Source organism: Aythya ferina, assembly GCF_964211825.1.
Source record: "Aythya ferina genome assembly, chromosome: 1".
In the NCBI taxonomy this organism is placed as follows: Eukaryota; Metazoa; Chordata; class Aves; order Anseriformes; family Anatidae; genus Aythya; species Aythya ferina.
The window spans coordinates 96,549,750-96,575,868 of NC_140296.1; the positions used below are offsets into that span (position 1 = coordinate 96,549,750).

At 36.0% G+C, this 26,119-nt stretch overlaps 1 protein-coding gene across 8 annotated transcripts in view; it reads right to left on the minus strand.

Moving 5' to 3' along the window:
• The window catches only part of ITSN1 (intersectin 1), a 122,689-nt gene that overhangs the window by 13,751 nt on the left and 82,819 nt on the right, over nucleotides 1-26,119 (minus strand). For all 8 annotated transcript variants that reach the window (XM_084526678.1, XM_084526677.1, XM_084526675.1 and 5 more), the window contains 5 exons: nucleotides 24,327-24,493; nucleotides 18,865-18,910; nucleotides 15,411-15,532; nucleotides 12,623-12,740; nucleotides 8,699-8,890 (listed from right to left, as the gene is read on the minus strand). In XM_084526678.1, coding sequence (XP_084382804.1) covers nucleotides 8,699-8,890; nucleotides 12,623-12,740; nucleotides 15,411-15,532; nucleotides 18,865-18,910; nucleotides 24,327-24,493 — 645 coding nt within the window. The remainder of the gene's footprint in view (nucleotides 1-8,698; nucleotides 8,891-12,622; nucleotides 12,741-15,410; nucleotides 15,533-18,864; nucleotides 18,911-24,326; nucleotides 24,494-26,119) is intronic.

Below are 26,119 nucleotides of genomic sequence, written 5' to 3' on the forward strand. Positions count from 1 at the left end.
AGATCTAATGGGTGTATTTTTAGTTCAGACGTTCTCAAATGCTTTCATAAAGCAAACCACTACTGCTCCTAATGATATCATGCCCTGGACAACTCTTTCAGTTCTTTGCACATAAAGTTAATAAGTAGATGGTATCTCTTGCATTGTTAGCATTTCCTACATTTTTAGCTTCCTGAATGTAATTCAGGAGCTGATTCTGCACAATGCAACCAGCGCGGTCCACAAGTATCACCATTAAATTTTTCATGAACTACTTTTGGAACAACTTGCTTTAACTAATCTGTGCTCCAGAAAAGGTCATGAAAAGTTTGATTAAAAAAAAAAAAAGTAGATACAGACAATCAAGGTAATTTCCCCTATATTAGGATGAGCACAGATCAGAATGGAAGCGTAGCATACTGATAATGCTCCTTTGGGATTCTGTATATTGCAGTCCTTTAAAAGACACAATTCAAACATTGCTCAAAATAAAAAGGTTGGTTTTGAGAAATATCAATTATCAACTTAATGTCAAAATAATCAAAATACCAGGCACTTTTCAAAAGCCAAAAGTTTCAGTTCTGTTTAATAAATGACTGCTTCAAAGCGTTCTCTTAGTTATGTAAATCAGAGGTCTAATGAACAGAATCAGTTCTCCCCAAGCAGTGTCAGCTTCATTAAAAGTGAACAAAGTGCTTAATGATTTTTCTCTAGAGACTGGGGAATTTTAGTGTTCAAAGATGCTGATGACCTTGCATTGAAGTGTTGTTTCCAACCACCAGCCTTTTAGAGGAAGCATTTAACATTTTGAACCACAATATTTAAGTGGCTAGCTTGACAGATAGGCAGCTGGGACTGAAACGGGCTACTTTGAACTCCAACAGATGGCCTGTCTTTGAACACTACGTATTTGGGAAAATAGCCTACTTCAGTTAGAACAGAATATGCAGGAGGGACTTTTCTCATAAAGGATTTTCTTTATTAGGTACACAAGTACTAAGAATTTTCTCATCTTTGCATCATAAGCACCAAACAAGAGCTGGGTTCCTTTTCAAGTTGAAATGTCAAGGCCATGGGGCTCTAGCTAGTTATTCATGGAAGGCAAAGTACTGTGTAAAGTACTTTTATGAACATCCAAATTCCACATGCAGCTGTAATAATATCATTCATGAATTCATTCCACTAAAAGAAACTCCTTGTGAAGTGTTCTTGATATCAGACATTTCCCCTGACAAATGGGAATGTTCTGCAATGGGTGAAGTCCAGCACCCTACCTTAGCATAGAGCTGGTTGGTATTTAGTTTAAGGCTCACAGTCATTCAGCACAAAGCCATTCAGCTACTTAAAATTAAGCACTGGAATTTGCCTTTTTAGTTATCAGAGTTCACCATTTTATTGTATTTTCTTTCCAACTCTGCAAAAGTGTTGGATTCCATCTGAAAGGCTGCAGAAGCCGAATTTGATTCTTTAACTACAAAAAAATCTAGTAAATTCAGAAAATAATGGAGAACTTAGGATAGCTAATTCAGCGTGTTCACAGTGCAGTGAATACAAATTTCTGCCCTTCAGTTGAGTAACATCTATGAATCCAAGCAGTGGCACGCATGCATGCTCACCAGACTGATTATTGTGTCTGGACTGATAGAACCAGCCTACGAGTGTTGTACCTAGAAACCTGTCCTTTGATTTCTCATCACCATGGGACCTGCAGAACTGAGGGCTTCTAGAAATGTAAACACAATAATTTAAAATATCATTCCAAAAAGTAAGAGTGTTGTTCCCTTTTTCTTGCACAGACAGCCTCTTCACAACATGGGGCTTAGCTAATCGCTAAGCCAGAAAGCAATCCACCATAGATCGTGTTTCTTCAGAAACAGAGTTCTGCTGTGGAAATCACTGATCTATATAGATAGGCACAATTTCTGATTTCTTCTAATCTGGGGAAATTTTCTAAACAATGTAGCTGCCAGATTTCACCATAAACTTCATACTGGCCCAGTCCGTAACGACAAGATCACAGTAGACAGGAGTCTGTTCTATTATAGGGAACCAGAAGCAGTAACAAATTACATCACGGTTTTCTTCCAAAAGCTTAAGCAAGGAGAAATTGCACACCTGGCACCTCAGTAGCATTCCTTCCCTCAGACAGATTACAGCGTTTGAGCATTCATTCCTCTTATCAACCCACTTCAGATACAACCACCAATTTCCTGCGCACATCTCGTGGGATGGGCCTGCTGCTGAGACTATTTCAAGCTTTTGCTGAGGACAGCTGGTGATCCAACAGACCTTTCCTTCTCTATCTTCCGTGATGCAAAATTACATTTCACAGCTATTTTCAGTGATTTCAGCAGAATATCTTAACAGGACCACTATGCCCACTTACTGGTACAGCAGAGCATTTCCCCCGAGGACGTACAGAAGTAGGATGAAGAAACAAGTCTGGAAAGTCCCACTTGCAAAATATTAAACACAGCTTTGTTTTCACTAAGACCAGGCACCAGCAACACATGTACCTCCTCCTCCTGTTCACACTGATCAGCTATTATCAGGGAGAGGGAATGCCACTGCCAACCCACACAGGCCAAAAAATAAACTCAAGGATCTTGTGTAACATTTATTATTATTTTTTTTTAATTCTAAAACATGCCCTAGTGCTAAATGCTAGCTGTGTAGTATTCAAAAATATACACTTTTGATTCGCTACCATCATCTTCATTTTGCAATAGCAAAATCTTTCTGCAGTGTTTTGCATTAGTACCTTATTTTCTATGCAAAAATTTGTTTTAGAATTAAATCAAGGGAAGAAGACGGGTGAGACGGTTGGGAAGGCAACCTTCTAAATTCTTTCGGAAACTAAGAGAACACGTCTGCCACTCCCCTTCCATAATCCTCTAAGGGAGAATAAAATCCTGTGTGTCCATCTTAAAATATATAGAGGCAAGGATATGGATACACCTAAAAATATATAGTGGCAGACTTAACCAATTCCTGGACTGGTTTATCACATCAGATAACTTGAAATCTCACCTCTGAATTATGACCCAGGACCTATCTTGAGCCCCTGACCACTTCCTGTACGGTAACAGCAAATCAGTCAAGAGCATCAGGCACAGGTCCAATCTGAAGGAACTGCACAATCCAGTCTTAAAATGGTGTCAGCAAAAATAAAGATGCCATACAAGTACTTCACTTGGGGTCAGAAATGTGGTATCAAGTAGTCTAACAGTTGAAATGTTTTATTAAAATTTCACTTCCTCATACCAATATCCAGCCATCACCTTTCCTGGCTTCAGGTCTTCTCCTCTAAAAAAAAGCTTAAATGAAGTAATCAAACCAGATGGATTTTAATGCTCATCTGGATCCAGAATTACTCCAACATATGATACTATTTAGCAGAGAAAACTGCACTTGGCAGAGAAGAATGTGATGGGAAAGAAAAAAAAAATGAAACCAGGTTTCAGCAAGTAGGGCCAGGGCACAGAAAACCTTTGTCTGTGGCACTGGTGTGAGCCTGGTTCAGAGCAGTGCTTTGCTCGTGCCAGCACCAGTTCACAGCTGTATGCTGGTGGGTGTCAGCAGAGCTGGCAGCATCAGGGCGTACAAACCAAACACGCAGGTCAGGAACTGAATGGAGGATGAGCAGGGAGCTTTCTTCTTGCTGCTGGTACAGCTGCTGCTGAGGGGCCTGACTCAAAAAAGGTAGGGGAGACATGAAGAAACAAATGAGAAACATGCTGGAAAATGGAGCCAAATCCTTTGATCACAGAGTCTCACAGGGAATACGGGGAATCCAGCATCTTCTAAAAACTCTAAACTCACTTGCTGTAGAAGAGCTACCTCAGGTATAAACATCCTTCCACCTAAACACACTATCAGATACCTTTTCCATGAAATGTTTAATTCAAATAATTCCACAAGATTAAACTTGTTCTAAAATCTGACTTCCTAATCTGTGTTCTTCCGCAGGCTTAATAGAAGTTACAGAAGAAGAGTTATAGGTGTGATTCAAATTAGTTTCTGGCTCCACACAGACATTGCATTCCTGTGCTGAATTTCTGTGCTGAGGTGAAGCACTTCGGCTACTTCTTGGGTTTTGTTCTCTTTTTTAACAAGGTGGAGGGGAATGAAACAGCCATGAAACTTGCTGTAACAAATGGTGGAAATTTGTTGCCTCTATCAGAATTATGTCTACACATCCTACTAACATTACTAGGTTAAGCCAGATAAAGTTAAGGTGACTCTCACAATTTCTCTTCATGTAGACAATAACTTGAAGTGAGTCCTTATCCAGGCAAAATATTCCTTTGCAAACTAACAACCAGTACAAAAGCCGGTGAGATCTACATCCAGGAAATGAAGTCTTCATGAAAATACTTTTTAACTTCATCAAAGACAATCTTCTGAAAATGTTCTTTCAGGGTTTAAAATCAAAAGGTCTTAGCTTTCTCTGTTTAGCTTACCATAAACTGATCAAATAATATTTGAGATATGTTGTAAGGAGTTAAAGAGACAGAGACAACAATCATGAAGAACTGAACAACTGCTTTAAAAACAGAGAACAAAACCAGAGCATGCAGCTACTTTGCTGCCTTGCAGGAAGGTTATGGTAATAGACTGTTTTAAAATGTGTTCAGTGAACTCATGGGGACTGAAGGAAATACCACTGAAACTCCAAAGAACTGAGATTTAAATAGAACTGGTTCTGAATGCAAAGCAGACCATTCTTGATAAACCAGCATCGCGGCCCCTGAGTCGCCTTGGATAGGTTTGAAGTATTGGAACTGACACTAAAAAATCCCTTGAAATGCTTCCTGAGCATCTCAACACAGAGGAAATTCTTCTCTAGACAAACAGAGAAACTGTGAAGGAAAAAAAACCACCACCAGTTGCAGTAATCCCTAAATCTAGTCTCATCTACATCCCTCAGTTGACAGCTCTTCTTCCTGATTTGATGCAATGGTACCAGGGGCTTCACAAATCAAAATTAATATAAAGAATGCATTCAATTGATTAGGCAGTAGCGACACTGCTCTTGCTCTTTTTCTTAATGTTGACTTAAGATGACTTAAATCTTCATTAAGATTTCATCAAAATGGAAATCATCTGAATAGTTTCTTATCTTTGACAAAGTAGATCTTGTTTCAGCCCTGACTGGGATTAGTGTTTGTTGGCTTTGCAGCCAAAAATTCAAGAACTGAAGAGACAAGAGTGTGGGCACATCTCCATCCCAGGAGGCAAGTGTTTTTTCCAACCAGGTTTGCTCGCTGCAGTCCAGATCTGTGGCTTTTGGGAGGGGATTGTGTGGTTTATGAGGTTAAAGGTCTTCTCAGATGAACTAGTGAAGAGCAGAAAGTCAAAACTGGATCAAGACATAACCCTGAAAAACTATTCTTTTTGATGGAAATAATCCATTTTCTTTATTAAAGAATTACTTTCATACTCCCTTTCTCATATATATTAACAAAAATCCAGACAGGTAAAAAAGAGTAAGTGCAATATAATGTCCTCTGCTATTCATGGGAGATAACTGATTGTGAGGAAGATTAAACGCTACCATGCTGATCTATCGTAGGACGCTTAAGAATTTTAATAATTGAGTAAATAAACATCATAGATATTTCAACAACAAATTTCAATATAAGCCACAATGGTTTGAATATCTTTGTCTGGGACATTCTAAATGTGTTTTGAGGTTTTTGTGAGTTCACTATGCTCAAGAATAGACTGATTTATAAAGCTGTTGCTCTGTTGAGGATTACACAGTACTCTTCTGTATGAGGAATCCTGGCACAACGTATACCAGTGTGTGTGGCTACAGAGGGACAACTTCAGGCTGTCCTATTCAGTTCAGTGGAAAATTGACCCCAGGAACTTTAAGGGCACTGTGATTTTGAAAATCTTTTATGAGACATCACTCTCAGCATTTTTAAAAAGCGCGTTAGGAAACGTGTAACCTGCAGATATTGTAATAGTTTTATTTTTTTCTTACTTGACGTAATTATTTAAAAAAAAAAAAAACAGAAACAAACAAACAAAAAAAACAGCATCCGAATCTCCTATATCCAAAGTATTGCCAATATTTCAATATTTAGAGAAAATGTGTTTCTAGCCTGAAGTCATAAAAACCACAATGTCCCTTTGGACAAATGCTTTTAGTCATGTTATAAATCTTTCAACACAATAGCTCGTTACGGGAACATAGAGATACCCTTTCATTAAAATAACATTTTAATGCATGAAATATTGAAATAATGGAGAAGAATCTGGCTACACAGTTCTCAGTAAGCAAAACAATGGGCACTGAAAATTACAGGTATTAAGTTACGTTCAATTTCTGTCAGATACTAGGCAGCATATTTTTCAGCAAGTGGCTATGATGAAGAAATTTTATTTTTTTTTATGGCAGGGTGATAAATGAAAAATTTGTGCATGTTAAATACTATTCTAAAAATACAGAAAATCTGTGCAATTGTGCATGTTTTAAGACTAGAGCTTCTGGCATATAACACAGAGCCTAAGTCAATGTAAACCCATGGTAAAACAATAAAGTATACTTAATATATCTACTAATATAGTGTCAAAAATATCTACTGATTTGTAACATGTAGAAAGCATTGAGAAAAGAAAGAAAGGTGCAAAAGTTTGCAGTTAATCACGATCAATCTGAGTAATTATATGCAAATAATATTCAAAGAAACAACACAAGTGTCATTCTGAAATTAAACAGGATGGCTTCAGGCTATGCTGGTGGCAAATTCATTACATGCACTAATGCCACTTGGTGAATTCTGTGTGTACACAGCAACAAGACAACAAACACATTTTAGTCTAGCTTTTATATGAAGAATTTAATTATCTATACATGTAACTAATTTTAAAGGCTGTATTACAGTTGTTAAAGCTGCAGGTTTTTATATATTTATATATTTTACATTCATATTGATGAAATACTGAAGTGCAATTGAATACGGAGCTTCACTTGTTCTTTGCACTGCACGGTGGGTCAGAAGGAGGGAGATGGGGTAGGATTAGAAATTCTACAACACTGCCAGCATGAAATTCAGAAATAAATGAAATACATAAAACAGAACATAACGAAATGGTAAAGTAATTAGTGTAATTGCTATATTGTGCTTGAGGCATTGGGTAGAGAGGGTTTCTGCACTGACAGCACCAGGCATTTCATCAAGAGCTTGTAACTAATGCTGGAAAGACAAACATGGCTTAGCTACAGCACACCTACTACATAAACTTGACTGTAAGCTCCATTTAATATTAATTTGTATAAATTCCACAGTCTAGTTTAAAAAAAATGTAAACATTGGAAATTAATTGCAGGGAGTATTTCTATACATTCTTTCTTGTCAGGAAAATTACTTGTTCAAAAAGTGTTGTTCCATAGTCATGAGAAAGTAAAAATGAGAAATCAAACTTCATGTAACCAAGATGAAAAAAAAAAAAAAAAAAAGAAGTTAATTCTCAAATCTCACATGAATGTAGCATTCTATTGATTTCTGATACGAAAATGCCAAAAGTGAAACATCTGAGACAAACACAAACTGGGATGTTTTCTAACTGTATGCAGCTACAAGTAATGTGCAAAATAAAATTAACATAACTGGGATAACAACATTATGCAAGGTTAATATCTCTTGCATTGGAAGGAAGTTAATTTCCTCTCTCCACAATGTATTATACACTCAACAAGGAACACCTGATACATACAGTACAAGAACTACAACAAAATACCTTATCTGTAATTGGGCACATTTAAAGTTCCTTAAACTGATTTAACTCCTTCTGTTCTTTTGTAATAATAATTAAAAAAAAAAAAAAAGACATATTGACAACACTGGACAAGTGAACAATAAAAAAGAAAGATACATAAAGTCTCAAATTTATGGACATTTGGAACAATTTTAACAGCACATGCAGCATTCCTTGATAGTGGGTCTTTTTGCACAAACAAAATTGCAATGAAGAAATTTAATTTATACTTTTCCTTTAGAAGGCTAAAATATATATTTAAAAATAATCTTAAAACTACAAAAGCACCTGTGCAAAGGTGGAAAAATTAGTTTGGTAACTATGAAAGCCACAAAAGGACCCACTATCCTCTGATTTTTTTGTGTTTTTTTTTTTTCTTTTGTTTGTTTCATTTAATTTTGCGTCTATATCTGTAGGTAATTAACTCAAACATTGCGATTACATGCAACTAATGTAAAATGAGGTAAACTGCTCTGCAGTGTGTTCTTCTACTCAGAAGGCAGTAGATGATCATGCTGGAAGCCACATGATCAAGGCTGCATCTCCCATCATCCCTCTGGGCAGTGATATGGGATAGTGGGTCTCTTTGAGGACTTTCAAGCCTGAGTGGGGGATGGACAACATATGATTCCTAGAAAAAGGAGGAAAACAACACATAAGCAAAACAAAACAATGAGCAAATTCAAGCTAGGAAAATGAGTCAGGCATGTAAACAGCATGGTGCAAAAATGATAAAAGGTAACATGCTACAAAGGGGATGGGAACTAAAAATAAAACAAACATAAAATAAGGTTTGCATTACGGAAGGTCTTCAAAGAGACTTTGACAAGTGCAGCAGTGGTGAAGCTTTGAGTTCTGCAAACCACAGCAGAATCACAGCAATGCTGCATGTTTCATCTTAAAGTACTACATAAATAATCACAGCATGACAGCAGAGAGGGTCACTTACATTGCTGGCTTGGGTCCATATCTGTTGTCAGCTTCACATAGTTGGATGGGAAGAGACCCACTTGTCCATTCACCTCCCCTTTCCACCAGTCTGGGTCTTCCTTGTTAAGGACGTTTATAATCTGGCCTTTATTGAATGCTAGCTCATCATCGTTCTGTGCAGTGTAGTCATACATGCCAATTACTTGGCACACTGGAAGATAAAGGAAGAGTTCTATAGTACTGGTAATATTTTGGCAAAACATAAGCTACGTGTAAACCTACTGCAAACACTACAGACGTCACAGGATAGTTCCTGGACACTACGCTGCTCTGCACCAGTACTGCTGCGGTCCTGCCCCTCTCTCCTCTGCCCCTATACCGGTACTTATCTGAGCCCTCACTACATTGGCTCAAGGTTATTTAAAAAATAACAAAGACATTCAGAGCAGCTTTATTCTCTCAGTCAGCTTACTGAGGGGTCAGGATCACAACAGGAAGGGCAGAGCACAACAATGCGAACTGAGAACAGTGTCACCTACTGGAACTGCACCCAAGATAATTTTTCATGGGAAGAGCTCGACAGTGGGAGAAGATTGGAAAAAGAATTGAATTTGAACAAAAAGTGAAACAATTCAAGGATGCTAGCTTTCTACTGACACTCCTCTTCAGCTTTATATAAACATTTTTGTCCATAAAAGCACCAAATTTGTAGTACATTTAAAAAATCTGCATTTTGCATCCTCACCAACCAGTTCTAAATAAGAATCCTTTCTAGTAGAACTGTTCAATGGACAAAAAAGTCTGGGAAATGGACTGGGAACTTCCACTGCCTGAAGCCTGAGAAAGGCACTCTTTTCTAATTAGCACTGAACATGATTAACAGCTCTACAGAAAGCCAACGGTGATACCCGTGTACTGCCCTATAGACATTAAGAACACTAAAACTTTGGAAAGGTGAGAAAAATAAAAAGCATATGAGGTCATTTAAGTCCACTGATGGAGCCAATAGGACTGTTGCCAGCAGCGTACTTCCTATTTTCTTACTATGAAACTCATCAAACCTGACTGGTTCTCAGGATACAGTTGTTTCTGTTCAATTATAATAGAGTAATTTTCTTAATTATCTAGAGCAGCAGGAGTGTTTATTTAAATATCTAATTTTCTCTATTTCTCTGATGGTTTCTCCATGCCAAGTCACAGGGCTTCTGGTATTTTGCCCTAAGACACAAAACTACTATCTAATTAGCCTTGCTGTCAGGTTGTCTCTGTTATACTCAGTCTAAAATTTTCTTGTATTTTCATTCTTACACACAGCGAGCAACTTACTTAAATTTGGCAAATAGTTCCTCCCTCTTTTTAGAATTTATATTCCAGAAATTATTCAACTCCTTTTAGTTAACACTTTGTGCCTGTTCACAATCATAATCAAATACACTTTGCATTTAATGGGATTTCTGGATATATTTCAAAATTTAGCTTAGTTACTTGTAAAAGGGAAAAAAATAATACTACTAATAATAAAAACTAAAAGGATAAAGGGGCATTCATCATACCTAATACATCAACTAATACATCAACTAACCAGAGCATACATTTCCCTGACATACTGGATATTAATCAGCATTTCTAAAGAAAAATATATTATTATGTACTCCTGCTTTAGGTAGTTTTGTGCTAATATAAGGTTACATGTGTGAACAGCATTGATGATCATATTTCACTTAAAAAAACTGTGCATCTGTTTTACAATATTCTTGTTATATGTTTACAGGTTATTACTAATAATTATGTTTAAAATTAAACTTAAAAAAGTTTAAGCTAGACCATATAGTATGCGCATTAAGAATTTTTTTAACCCATTCTAGAGTTAACTTTTTCCTAGATTTTTTCATTCAGATCTTTCGCCTCTGCTTCAAAGAATTTTATGAAATTTGGTGTTGTCCAGTAGTATCAACAGTGTATCTCAATGGGATTCAAATGGGATCCAATGGGAACCCAAGAATGACCTAAAAACCTGGGGAGGTAATTTAATAGAGCTCTTGAAGAACTGGGATTCCTCAGTTGAACTTGAAGAATTGACCTCGTCTTAATCTTGTTTACAGTTGGTCACAAAGCTTAAAACACACCTGCATCCTGTATTGAAAGCTCTTTGAGTAGTCCCAGCAAGAAAGTTCTTCACTTAGTTTAAACACCTAACAGCAACAGCTCCAAAAGCCATTGCCTACTACAGAAGCAGGCTAAAGCCTATCTTCTCTGAGCTCCAGTGCTTTTTAGCCGTTTATTTCTGTTTTAGAAATATTGTCTATTGATTAATACTAGTCAACAGCAGAGGGAATCCAGGTTCTCAAGGTACACTGATGGTAAGTACAAGCTATAACGTTGCTTTTCTTTAAACAAGCAGAATGGGTGAAACCCGTTTCCCTGCTATTCCTGTACTGTGCACTTCGTTGTGTGTGGTTATCTTCAAATAGCAGTAACAGCTCTTCTCATTTCTCAGAACCAGGAAAAACACATTCATGATGCAACTTTAGAAAAAAACAGGTACAAAGCAGTTGGAAATTAAGAAAACAACCAAACTATAAAACAAAAGAGTCCATGCAACAGAATTAAAAAAAAAAACGGGGGGTAGGTGTTTAAAACCATGCGGTTTGCATCACAGTATGATACATGGAGAGCATATACACCAAAATAAACAAAATGTCAAAGGGGAGGCTTTAATATTGGTAGTTTCTGATGGAACCTCTACCTTCAAAATCTAGACAGTCATGGCACACTTAGACACTACACCGGACACCACATTGAGCATTAGTCTACCCTTGTGAATGGCTTTCTTCAGGTTTTCCATGTCCTGTAGTACAAGATTCCTCACTAACATACTTCTTCCATGAAGATGCTTCTCAAATGTTAACCTCTTAACTACTTACATTAGCCACACAGAAAGTTAGACTACCTATCATAATAGAAAGGCAAGATTGTTCTATTTCTTCCTCTCACTTTCCGAAATAACTGGTTTCCAACAAAGTTGAATTTGCTAAGAATGACAGCCGTTAAGATTTTGATATTCTGTAGGCAATGAGAAAAGTGCTAGAAAGTTTATTCAACAAAAGTTTTATTAGCATGTGCAAAAAAGTCCCAGACTGTCAAAATCCAAATAACAAAAACTACAAAAAAAATCTCTTCACATTGGGGTATTGTGTATGAGTGCTGAGTTACCGCTCTAACTACAGGACACAAACTCGTAGACAACCACCACAAGTCTTTTGGGTGGCTTGTGGAAAAAAATGCATCTGTTCTACACATTTTTGATTCAACAAGATTCTTCTCCACCTGGTAACACACCAACTAACGAACCTAAAATTGTTAAAGACTGAAACAATCACAAGGAATGAACTTTTTTTCTCAGTCATCTGCCTGGCTTTATACCTTGCAGTAGAATTCACCAGACTGATTACTGCCCATGGTGAAAATGTAATAAATAGATTTTAAAAGTACAAAGGTCTATCAATTTGGTACCCACTCATAAGCCTTAAAATAAGTTGCTGTCTAGGACAAAAAACTACATCTCCTTGCATTTTTCTCACACGTAAGCTTAGGAAAAATATAAGGTTCTGAATGAGAAATACATCAGCTGCTAAGCCCATGGACCATCCTGAACCCTTAAAAGCTCCCTCACTACAATTAGAGCAAACAAATAGGACTAATAATTTGAATACTTTACTCTTTAAGGTGTAATGTCATGCAAAAGATTACACCTGAGGGACCACCACAATAAATATACAGACCAACTGTATGCTTTTCTTATTTAAAAGAAAAATAAATAATGAAGGATTTTCCAAAGTGGCTACTATGGCATATATTTAATATCTGTAATTAGTTTTAGAAGTCTTACTGTAAATGACATGCATTACAAAAGAAACTTCATTAATGCAAACACATTGCTTACCTGAAGGTAATGCTGTTGATTTAGGTAGCTCAGTTGGTGTAGTTTTACTGGTACCAGGGCTCAAAAGTTTTACATAATTAGCAGGGAACCATCCTATCTGCCGCTTTTTCCCTCGTGCCTAGTGAAAAAAAAAATAAAAATATTTTAAGAGCAATAAGCACATCAATAGATCATTAGACAAGGCAGTTCAGTCAGTATCTTAACTACTTGCAGCCACACTAACAATTTAGAGAAAGAAAAATTAATTTTATAAGGAGACAGTCAGCTATTTTCATGGTGATATTTTTATGTTATGATATTAATGAAGTAAGCTTTTATAACATCTAAACAATTTTTACTACTAATTTGAGTAATTTTTCACTGAACGGTTTTCCTAATTTGTGTGCTTTGTAATTAATACTACAGTCCTACTCCTTCTAAAAGATTTCTCAATTTTTTTTTTAAGCCATAACTCTAGAATGTTAGGCTAGCAATGGCAATAATGTGTAGCAACATTAAAATGCTTTTTATGATGGAAAGGACTGCATTTAAATTGATACCTCAATTGTAATAGTTTAAGTAGAGATTAAGATTCTCAATTACTTCTTTTCTTTTAAGGAACAGTTTCTACTTTGCAGTAGTCTCTCCTGCCCAGGCAACAGAAGGAGGAGTACAAACATTTGTCACATTAACCAAGAGTTAGAACTACAGTAAAACATTATGGTCTGAAAAAATGGGTCAAGTTCAGATTCAAATACAAAATCCCCAAGCTGGGTTCCAATCAAACAAAAAGTAAGCTCTGGCAAATACAGTTATATACGGGTAGATACTATCCAAATGATCCTAATTAACAGATGCTAGGGTTCTGGAAAGTGTACCAGATGTTCTCATGCTCTCTAATCAGATAACATCACTACAAAAATGTTGTGCACACACGTATTAGTGTGCGTGTGGTCTGTGTGTGTGCTGAGAGAGAAACAGACTACCACACACCTGACCTAAAAGAGGGCTCTAAGGTTTGTAATGCAGCTGCAATTAGTCACTGTCAGAAAGAGGATACTGGGACAGACAAACGCAGGCCTGATCCGCTGTGACAAAACTTGTGTTACCAAACCATAATAGAAATTTGACAGAAACTACATCCTGTTATTTCATCAACTGCATTGTTCATTGCAAATAAAATCAGAAGAAAAACCCTTTATTTTTCTCAGGTAACAGACATTATTCTAAAACTTTGAATCAAATCTTTGCTTCTAAATCTATTAAAACTATGTTAATAATTACTTTAGCTACTTATCCTTTTTAGTAGTTAGAATAAACTTAGAATGTTAAGCATGTAGCTTAACAAAAATAAGCAAAACAAAATAGATATTAATTATAGTGAAAAAAATCATCTAACACATATAAGTATTACTTAGCTACTTCCTTCCCTCTTTTCTTCTTTACTGAAAATGACAGCAGTTGATCTACAGTGTTTCTAGATCATTCATTTTAAGATATTCTGGAAGACTGCACCCAGCAATGTAATGTAATGTAACACATTTGCCTTACTTTATTTCACCTTTACTATGACCTCTCAGACAAGTACGATCAATATTTACTTTAGGCTGAAACTTAACAGTATATATATTTTAAAAAAAACCTGCCACTTTGAAATTAAATACATAAAGACATTAATAGCAATGTCCTTCTCCAAATCTAGTCATCTTATTAAAACTGCTTTGTTGTTGTTGCTTCTATCTTCAATCAGTTCCTCAATCTGTTTCACCAATATTGCTCCATTAGCCCTTGTGCTCACATAACAAAGGAGCAAAGACTAGTATTACAATCTTGGAAGAGGAGAGTGAAAAGAATAGGAAGGGGATTTCTAATGAAAAAAATAGTTGGAAAACTAAACATAAGACAGTAAGGTATCCAAAGTTACAGATAAGTACACAATTAAAAATTAAACTTCAAAAAAAACTTCACTCTGTTCATTAGCTGTTAACTGGTAATTGTGTCAGCTCTTGCCAAGTGAAGCTTATTTTGTGACTTTTTTGCACAATTTCACAATTTTAATTTGAGACTCAAAGTTAAAAGTTAACAACAGCATAAAGGTTAGCGAGAATGAAAACCATATCTCAGAAGATGATTTATCCACAAAAGAAGTAGAAAAAACACCACCAGGAAAAGCAAAAAAGGTGGGTAGTAACATGGAAAAAATATCCAAATTTGAATTAGTTCAAACACGTGCATTACAAACAAATATATTACATTTTTTCAGATACTGTTCCCTATTAAAAAAAAAAAAAACAACAACAACAACAACAAAAATTAGGTGGTATAGAGAACAGTTGAAAAAAAGAAAGCTTTTTCAATGAAAAAGCTTCAGATTTGTTTGCAGTATTTTATTATCTGTTATCTTCTTACACAACATTAACACTCTCCTCTCTGATGCTTGCAACAGACACCATTATTTTTACTCTTCTACATTAAAATTAAGTCATTGCTGAATTGCTGAGGTGAACCTATTATAATGGTAATCTATACTGTCACATTCATTAAGCAATTTGAAAAAGTGGTGGCCATCTCACAACAAGCACTGCTGTAAAATACTTTTCAATTGGTCTTACATTGGTCTTGCCTTACAATGAGACAAGTTTTCCTCCTGCTGTTCTCAAAATTATTTCAATTTCAAGGAACTGGAATGTAAAGGCATTTTACTTGTAATAGCTTAGTTGATGCTGATGCAATCATCATTTTGAACTTATTAGATTACTTTACATGGAATTTCATTAAAAAAAATAAAAATCAAACAACAGTAACTAACTTGGAGCTCTCCTTCCCACCAGCCACCTGGATTCTTCTTTCTGATAAGAATCAACTGACCAGGAGCAAGAGTAAGCTGTTCTGGACCCGTTGCTGTGTAAGAGGCAATAACTTGGGCAATTTCTGTTAAAGCAGAAAAAAAAAAAAAAAAAAAAAAAAAGAGAAAGAAAAGAAAAATAAAAAATTATGTTAAAGCACGGAAAAAAAAAAAAAAGTTAATCTGGGGAAAAAAATAGAACATATTCTATACAATATTAACTCCACTATTATCACTGGCACAGTATTTCTATTCTGCAATTCTTTCTATAAAATTGTAAGATATTTATGTAGTTTCTTAAAAACAGTTGTAATCACAAAACAGATCAGATGTTCCTCCTTAAGTTCACAATACTACAGGAATAAAACAGAGGTGCAACAACTCTATGGGTACAATACAAATAATACGTGAAATAGAGAATAATAATAATGGCCACTATTAAAGTCATTTGGCTAGCACATAAAATCAAGTGTCATAACACTGTTTTCCAATAAACACCAATTTCCAATAATTTTTTGTATCATCCATTTGGACTATGCTTGCCAAAAAGTGGAAGAAGATGGATGTTGGTGATAATTATAATGAAGAAGCTGTAACAACAAAGGTGCAAACTAATGAAACCTGAAAAAAAAAAAAAAAAAAGAAAGCTTTTGAAATGTGACAAACAGGATTTATTTTGAAATCTCTGTTTCATGGACATTAATACAAAACTGGTGCCTTACTCAGTCACCTAGCAGCACAAATCTGGCACAGAGTAATGGTAAGCTCACAATTCTCTCTCTGTTAAATTAGCCAAAGTAGCTAATGCAGTTTACTCCTTTTTACAGTAGTTGTGGAAAGATAGGTGATCATTTAATCACCACAAAGCCTGGCAGGGTAACGCATTTTTTAACAGATTTGAACTGACAGGAGCTTATAAACAGCTGTCGGCTTTTTTTAATGTCTTACTGATAGCTTTTAAAGCCAAGTTTATCATGTCATCAAAACACGGTTAGGGTGATGGAGAATATGTTTGATACCCTGATTATTGAGAACCTTTGCTAAACAAAATATGGTAAATTTGTGTTGTTTTGTGGTTTTGTTTTTTTCCTTTTGGTAAACTAAACCCAATAGTCTGCCACATTTAAGTGAGTATACAGATGTGGTTCCCAGCTGTCACAAGGTTACCCATACTATGAAAGTAGAATAGTGCTGGGCACCATCCTACACGGCCCTCTCTGTCAGCAAGCACCAAACCTCCTCTGGCCATGGGAAATAGTAAAGGCACTCAGTAACAGCGTATCTGAAAGGAGGGGGCATCTGTTGGTAATGGAGAGAAAGGGAGCAATTATTGAAAATGAAGTTTTTTAAGGAGAGGTAACCCAAAGGTATCTCCTTTGAAATAGAGAGAGGTTTTCTTGCAGGAGAGTAACAACAAAGTGTGTTGAGGACACAAGAAAACAACCAGATACTTTACTTGAAATCTAGAAGAAAAGGATAAGAAAATGAAAAATGAAGAGAAGTACTGAAGATGCAAATGAACAACATATGGAGGATGAAGAATTAGAGTGGTGACAAGCAGTCTGGGGTTGGTGGAAACAAAGACACATACAGAACTATCTATAGCAAAACCTCCCTCAGAGAATCACAGAATGGGTTGGGTTGGAAGAGACCTTAAAGACCATCTGGTTCCAACCCCCTGCCATGGGCAGGGACACCTCCCACCAGACCAGGCTGCCCAAAGCCCCATCCAGCCTGGCCTTGAAGAGAGGCACGCCAATGTGAGCACATAGGCAAGGATAGAAAAAAGCAGGTGATGAAAATACTAGTAGCTGAAAGTTAGAACGATTTTACATGTGGATCTGGAAGTTAAAAAGTAGCATTTCAAGTGTGAAAGCACAAGATGGAAGAAAGAACTGCTAAGTAAAATACAGTAGGTGATAGTAGGAGAACAGAAAGGTTTACACATAGAAAAGCCAGCAGCAGCACAAGCTGTTCAGGATCAAGGCAAAGAAAGCAAACTACATGTATTTGGCAGGAAACACGGCTACTCTGCTAAAAAGTCTACAAGCTTCCTGCAATTACAATTTTTTCACAGAACCACATCAACTCCTCCGCCTTAGAGCCATTCAGAATGCAAAATGAACACAAGCAAAGACACCAAATGTAGGAGTTTGCAAAAATCATTTCTTTAATTATGAAAAGCTTCTCTTACTACCATGACAATTATAATATTCAGTACATCACACTATGCAATTCTATTGAGAGAGCAAAAATCTTACAGCTTGCATCTCAGAACAAGAACTTTCTCCTTTTTATCTACAAAATTATGATCTACAAGGCTCCAGGTAGCAGACATCCCCTTTCACCAATAGGCAACATAAAGATTTTTTACTGTGGATTGCATGTTAAACAAGCTGCAGTCTGAATTACAAGTTTAGCATCCAGCTCCTGCATGTCACAGAGAAGCAGAAAGTTGGAGAAAACACTGAGCAAAAACTTCTGTTTGTTTTTGTTTGTTTTGTTTTGTTTGTTTTGTTTGTTTGTTTAAATGAAAGAAATAGCTTTCATTCCAGGAAGGACTTCTTAATTTTGATATATTTAAATACTGAATTAAGTAGAAGAGATCAAATTCAGTCACAGTTTGGGTCAGGAGAATGTGTCTCTCCCAAAACACATTCATTTAGAAAAAAAGAAATAAATGTCTTCTCACAGATATAATAGTCCTCATATAGCTGCTTAAATTCCAAAAGATACAATTTTATTTTTCCCTGCCCTTCAGCATACACTATTACCAATATCCACACGCTCATTCTGCTGCTTCTAGAATAAACTGGAATATTTCACCTTGTTCATGAGTGTTTCACTTCTGTTGGCTGAGCTGTTGAAGCTCATTTATAGCAAAAACATCCACGAATCTCCTTGCTGAAAAATAGGCAGGATTGTTCTTAAACTGTTCTTAAACTCTTAAACAAGGTTATGTGCTCTTGAAAACGGGAGGCAGGCACAACAGCTCAGAGCCAATGTATGCCATATTGTGCATTGTTCTGGGCAAAATGCTGGAAAACCACAGTGTGGAATGTGTACTTCCAATTAGAGACAGCGGTAAACTTGAGCTTTTTGTAGGCTTCCACTGTTCCGTTTGATGATCTATCATGAAGCTTACATTCATTTTTGAGCAAACAGATTTTTATTCTCTAGCTATATGCTATTTTGATATAGCGATTGACAGATTACACATTATTTTAATATAGACAACAGTTTTCATCAGTGCACATTACTAAAGCAGAACAATGTATTTCATAATTTACAAACGAACAAGAGCAACCAATTTATCATTTCTATGGAATTTATATTGTTTCCATTGAAATTTCTCACAGATTAGAAATAAATACTACTCAATAACAGATATAAGGTGCTGTCACCATATATGACTCACCAGGTTTCTTCCCTAAGCTTCCCGTTTTTCCAGCTGCTCCAGAAGCCTTGAAATAGAAAGTAAGATGTAAGTTTAGCACTCATAATTATTTTGTCAGTATATGAAAATTATTTAATACATTTTTCTATAACACACCAATAAAGGATGAGAATAAACATCTCTCAAAGGAAGTCTCTGTTCTTGCAGGAACTCTTAGTATTTGAGATGGCAATAAATATATAGAAATAAATTACAAATGGTGCATGGAAGTGTATAACTATATAAAAAAATCTTTCCTGAACTCTTGCCTTTTGTAGACTGCAAATACCAATGTAATTCCAAATTACAGAGCATTTTCACTGTAAATCCAGATATCTACAAAATGCGAATTCTGCCAAACTGTGTTAAAACAGCAATAGTAGTTTTCAACTCTACAAATAGTTAGGATTACAAATATGCTTAAAAGGCTACCCCATATAATTATTTCAATAATATCCATAATTTCTAAAATTTCTTACACAGCAGATTAACATAGTCAGCGCAAAAATCCTTCACTGCATTTCTAAGGTGAGTTATCTGAACTTTGTAGGTGATATGTGTTACACTAGTAAAAACTCCACCACCTTTTTCATGCACAACTGAGAGCACAGGACACTGAATAGCTATAGCTGAATACTACTGAAGTGCTGTTTGTTTTGACAAAGGTAGTTATTTCTCTAAATCTAGATGCGGTGAGATGAAGAATGAACATCACCACCATCCAGGCCAAGAGAAATGTAAGAAAAGCCCCTGTGAACACCCATGAGAAATCCTGGAAGCAGTGGAACTAGTTCAGTTATGTGTAGGGAACCAGCTATACTGAAATATAAAACTTAGCATGAAAAGCTTTCATAATTTACAAACTCAAAGTTCTTTTGCTGAAAAAGAAATCTTCCCTTAAGGCCACCAGTTATTTGGAAGGAGGTGTTTGGTTGGTTGGTTGTTGGTTGTTTTTTTTTTTAAATGCACTTGCAGATCTAGTGCTATTCATGCAATTTGAGTATTCAGAAACCATGTGTAATCTGGACTCTACCCCTTGCACACACCCTTCCTCAGTTATCTTGCCAACCTTTTTGGTCAACACCCTGTATAGGACAGATTCCCTGATCCCTTAAATAATTACCTCATTTTTTTCCCAGAACATTGCCAGACTTTTCTTCCACAATAAAAACGTCAGATATGGATAACGGCAACATACCAAACGTAAACTGCACTTTGGTCAGAAATATTGAATATCTGTAAAATCCTTAAAGGAAAACTTCAAGGGAGGCTCACAACACTTCAGTCTCCCCTCAACTTCTTCAGGATCCTCCCCACACATTTGCAGCCTACATGAATGACCCAAAGGGTTTCAGAATCCCAGATTTTCAGAATCCCAGAATTTCAGAATTTGTCTGTGGAAAAGATCGGTTTCATCTTCAATATTCTCCTTAAGTTGACATTTTAAAAAGTTGTGGATTCTGACACAGAAACCAATAAAAGCAATAACTGGAAAACTAGTTAAATAACTGACAGTACTGTGCCATTTTTAAAATGTGCATTGGTTTTGAATGCCTCTAAAAAATAGATTATTAGGAAAATACCTGTCTTGAAGATTATGTAGCTGCTCTGTGACAACGTTTTGGACATTTTCCTGAATGAAGCCTGACCATTCCAGCTAAAGTATAAGACTTCACAATGCTGTATTAGTCAGCAGAATTGGCATGGCTTGCCCTATAACTTGTAACTGCTACTGGAAGATGAGAGTGGGGAAATGGGATGGGGAAGGTTTTATTTTGTTTCTTATTTAACATCTGGCACAAAAGCATCTTCCATACACACTTCTCTTTGGCATTTTGCAAGTTAAATTTTGGGAAGGATTGTGGGAAGTGGATACTTTATATTAAACAACACGGATACTGCAGTCTCAGTGCAACTTTCTTGTAATTGTAACTGATTATAATTACTTTCTAGAAGGCCAGCAAGTCTTCCTTTCTTCCCTAGGTTCCCTTCTTTCTCTTTTGCCCTCTACCTTTCTCTATGACCACTGTGACCTACATCAACTAACAAAATGAAATAGGAAAGCATCATACAGAGATCAGATACAAAGACTAAGGGCCACAGTCCCGAGTAGGGCAGACTAAAAGTTCTGGAACCAGGGGCGACAACTGACACTGACATGACAGCATCAGGAACTGATACAATTTGGTATGCATTTTTGGCAAAGAACCACCACCCATTAAGAAAGAACAAGTATTTGGACCTCCAAAAGAACAAACTCCTTCCAAATATCACTTAACCAACATCCTCTTTGCCAGGTGAGGCAGGTATGGGCAGATAAAACAGGCTGTGACACTGTCTCTTTGCACTTTACTGGTAAACATATCAAGGGTATTTTGAGAGAGGAATTTCAAAATCACATTGAGCAGACTCAGTCTGATTTCTCTTCAAAGACTCTTTGCACCTTTGGTAAAAAGCAGAAGAAATACATAGAAAACTCCTTCAGTGCTTCAAAAGTATCTAAATTAACAAATAAGGCACTTAAAGATGGGCTCAACTGCTGGCTACCTGAAGAGCTGGAGAAATATTTTGTATCCTTTTGCTAAGAGAAACATCATAGAGAGGAAATACCTCATTCTATTTCCCTTTTGTACACTTAAGATGATAACTGCCTATGAGGATATTTTGTGACAAAGGATAAAGTCTCTTGAAACAGTAGAAAATAACTTGCTTTGCTAATTTAGTAAGACACAGCAGTAGAATTGCCAGTTGTGTTGTACAATGAGACCCCTACAATGTAGAGTAAATACGTTCAGACTGCTAAGAGTTTTCAGAACACTTATACAAAGTCTCATACATTGAGGGGTCTAAATTTTTGTTTTTCCAACTCTACCCTATAAGCCCTGTACCCTAACACAGAGGTAATTATTACCAGTCTCAAGGAAAGGCAGGGTAAAATAAAAACCTGTTACAGATCTGTATACATCTACCTCAACTTACTGAAAACTCCGATAACAGACCATCAACCAGGATAGTTGTTTACTTGAAGAACATAAGGGTTTTCACTTTGTTAATGTGTTGAAACTGTAAGGGACAGGAAATTCTTTAATTTAGTAGCTTGAGGCAAAAGGGTAACACTATTGAAAGATCAGCACTGCCTCTAATTTTTCTTCAGGCCTGAGTCAACAGTGCAGAACACATTAAATTAATTTACTTTTTTAGTAAGATTTTTCACGATCAGCCAGCAGCTGTCCAAGCACAGCAGCACATCTGAAAGTTAAGACAGCCGCTATTGTGAAATCCTTTTTAAAAACTGGCTCTCTGAACAAGCTGAATAGCAAAACCCTGTATGTGTAATGGCAATTATCCACTTGGAACAACAACTATCTCCTGTGGGGCATGTGAATCACTTCATGAAAATAAGCGTCCTGAATACAAAGATCTCCATGAGCTCTGTGCTCTTTCCTCCTTTTCTCATCAAAATTTTATCTGAAGATGTGGTTTTCATCAGCAAAAAGGGCAGTTGGAGCACTTTTTGATAAACTGCACTTAGTTGTTTGAGCCCCAGACAAGCTGAGACCAGCGAAACATCAAACTGAGTTCTCTAATAAAGATAGTTTTCAGAATTAAATGTCTATTTCTGAGTTTTCTACAAAGACTTGCCAATATGTCTGCCTGTCCCTCACCAGACAGGACAAGCATCTGGTATGTCAATCCTTCAGGGCACACAAAAGGCAGCTCATCATATCTGAATATAAATTCGCAAGTTTTGTGACTGAACTGTGTTAAGGATATCTCAAAGGAAAACAAAAACAGGTCCTTCAAATTAAACTTAACTTCAGTTACTTTTCCGTTAGTTAGTGCTAAATAACTAATTAGTAACTATTACTAATAGTGGTGGATACCTATGAAATAGGCCTCACAGGGCTTTAGGAAGCTGACCCTGTAGGTTCCCACTCATCAACTACAATATAAACTTCCAAGTAACATAAAGAGACTTAGGGCTCAGTTTCATGATCACATGAACTTCCACAGCTAGGGAGTTAATTATCTGTACACCTCCTTCTACCACCATGGGGCAAGCCAACATCTTTTTGATGTATGTCAAGACCTATAGGCAGTACTGAACTATAATCCACATCCTGCACTCCAAAAGCACACCTGGCCTACCTCTACCCTGCCTACTGAAGCAACATCACAACTTGCTACTGTAAAAAATTTACTCCCGGTGACAAAAAGCCAAGCTAGTCTGCTATGATGGACACCATAGTGCTACAATACTTGACTAACACAACTATTAAGTACTGCTATTCTAGTCTGGGACCTGATCCAACTTCATCTGCTGCTCCATAGTCTACAGATTCAAGGAAATAGTTACATGATGCAAAATATAGATAAGAAAATTTTCTAAAATGCTTCTGAAAGCAGTATCACATTACTAGTTCTCCCAAGGACTGTAAGACTAAACATAATTAATGATAATTTTTTGATCCTATCCCAGAGGATGTTATTGATGCTTCTCTATTATCTAGAAAATTACTACATAAAGTCTTTCTACAGCTACTTGTTTCACTGCAGGTTTCATTTTTCTGCTTTTTCATAAACAGAAGCAAGTTTAAGGAATGACTTTGCCCAGTCTCCACAACTGCAGGTTACAGTCCTTCATTGCTACATAAACACAGAGGCCAACACTTATGGAAAAAGCCTTACCACCTAGATTTCTGAAAATCCAGTAGAGAACTTAGGTGTCTTGTTTGCATTTAACATCTTTAAAAACCCTATTATTCTTAGAGACACAAACAAGAACTCCTTCTGTCAAGAGATTAGTACTCTATGCAGCTGACACTAAGCTGATTCCTACTGGTAAGTGAGAATTATTGTTTCAAATAAATATGGAATATAATGAGAAAGCATCTTTCTTAAGAATACCTACAAAGAAGGAAAAAAAATAAGACAGACATCCTCTATCAGATTATTCTGGGATAAATTCAGATGAGACAGAACCTCTACACAATAAATAACTTTAAAATAAATTTAGCAGTTAGACAAGTTTTGGTGCCAAATTTGTTCCCCTGGACTGCAAGAACACTGTAATAAATAAAGAAAAAGAAAAAAAAAAGATAAACTGAAATATTTCCCTTACTATCTTTTGAAAGAAAATAACAGTAAGATACAACTCAGTCATTAAAAACTTACCTGGAAAACCAAGTAATCACAGCTATTTTGACTTGTCTCTACAAAACCGCCAAGTTAACTGCTAACATATGCAAGAGTCATTTTCATAAATGGTTTGCAATGTTACTTAAGAATTTGTTGTGAAATGTAATTATTTTTGCTTTTTCCCAACTTCACATTCAGTAAATATTTCTCATTCACTTATGAACCACTGACTTACAACTATCACTACAACACCGAGCAAAACGTACCTCCCCCGACTCAATTTTATAACAATTCAATGTCTCTACCTCAGAATCTTTGAGTCTCACGTAATTAGATGGGAATACTCCTGATTTATCACCCAGTGTTCCTGTCCACCAGTCACCATCTTTCTTTGTCACAAGAATCATATCACCTTGCTGAAAGGTTAGGTCTCCTTGTTCAGAGCTCTCATAAGTATACATAGCAATATACTCTGTAAGAGAGAAATAAATACAGAACAAGGGAAAACACTTGATAAACTGCTCAATTATCATTTGATAAACCTAGTATAACATTATCTATCCACAGGCTAGATAGAAGATAAATTTATTAAATACTTTATTGATAATTCCTCGATATTTAATACATAAAATGAAATCTTCTAGATCAAAACTAAATACAAGCTATCACGAGGCGGCTTGAAGGAAGGAATCTTTTTGACAAAGTAATTTGCAAGTACAATTAAAATTTACATACATTATTACTTTGTATCAGAAACTACTTTGAACATATTTCTCAATGGTTTCTGTTTTGTGATGATTACTAGCATTTTCAATCTTGGGGACAGAAAAATCTCAGTAACCAAACATCTGTAGATACAGTCTTCATCTTACATATGCTGTTTGGCGCTCATGTACAATGAATTCTTTCATTACTTGAGGCTTCGCATGAAGGGCACACATCTCTTTGCATCTTATGCAACAGATGGCTGGGAAATGTCAAGACAAAGCCCGAATGTGTTCTGTTTTGTTAAAACACAGTCAACTACTTAGTATTCAAGTGCAAAAACACTAATGTAGACTGACATTGAGAAATGCAATGCGTAATTGAATCACAGAACTACATGAAAAAACTCTACACAAAGAATTACGAAGAATTTCAGACAATCCAGTAACATTTTTTATACAATTCTTCTTTAACTGAGCAATATCACACTTTCTGTGGGGCATAAAATAGATCACTGACTATTATATCATCTGTTTCTAGGACCAGCTCTGGAAGTTAGAGCAGTTCACGATACTTCAGGCAGACTTACATGAATACTTGACAAAAACATGCAAGTATATTCCATTACAGCTGGCAACTGTTCTCTTTGCTTGAACACTAAATCTGACCAAAAACCTCAGCTTTATTACTGAAGTTCAGCAAGAATTCAAACCACAATTACCATCCTTAATGAAAGGTATGGTTTGTCTAATGACTGCAGTTGAAGAACACGTACATCTGTTTGTACACATATAGACACATACATTAAAATTCATAATGTATGCTAAATACGTATTTCTTAAATCCTCTACACCTAATGAAATATGGATTTAGCATCTTCTATTCTATTGCTCTAGGTGACCCTGCTTGGTAGGGGATTGGACTAGATGATCTCCAGAAGTCCCTTCCAACCTCAACCATTCTGCGATTCTTTGTGATTATTTCTTAAAAATACAGCTTTTTGGACATGTTTTTATAAAAGTTGTGTCCCCTTTTAATACTAACATATAACCTGAGATATTCCATGTTAAAAAAAAAATACTTAGCATTTCTAGATTGCATTTCCTGAAATATATAGCAAGCCAGACTAGTTATATTTTGAAATAACTTATTATCTCACTTTCCATTTTGGATAGATCTTTAACATTCTCTTTTTTAAGTTTTTCTAGTGCTCAATGCCTGTGGCAAATTAAGTACGTCAGTAACCAAAGAGATTCTTTCACTTGAAATCTTATGTAGAATTGTAGTTGAAAAGCTTCAGGTGTACTGTAGAGATTATATAAAAATGTTCATTTGTAAACTATATTTAGATTAATTGATTTACTCTGTAATTTAAATTAACCTAGCTGGCACT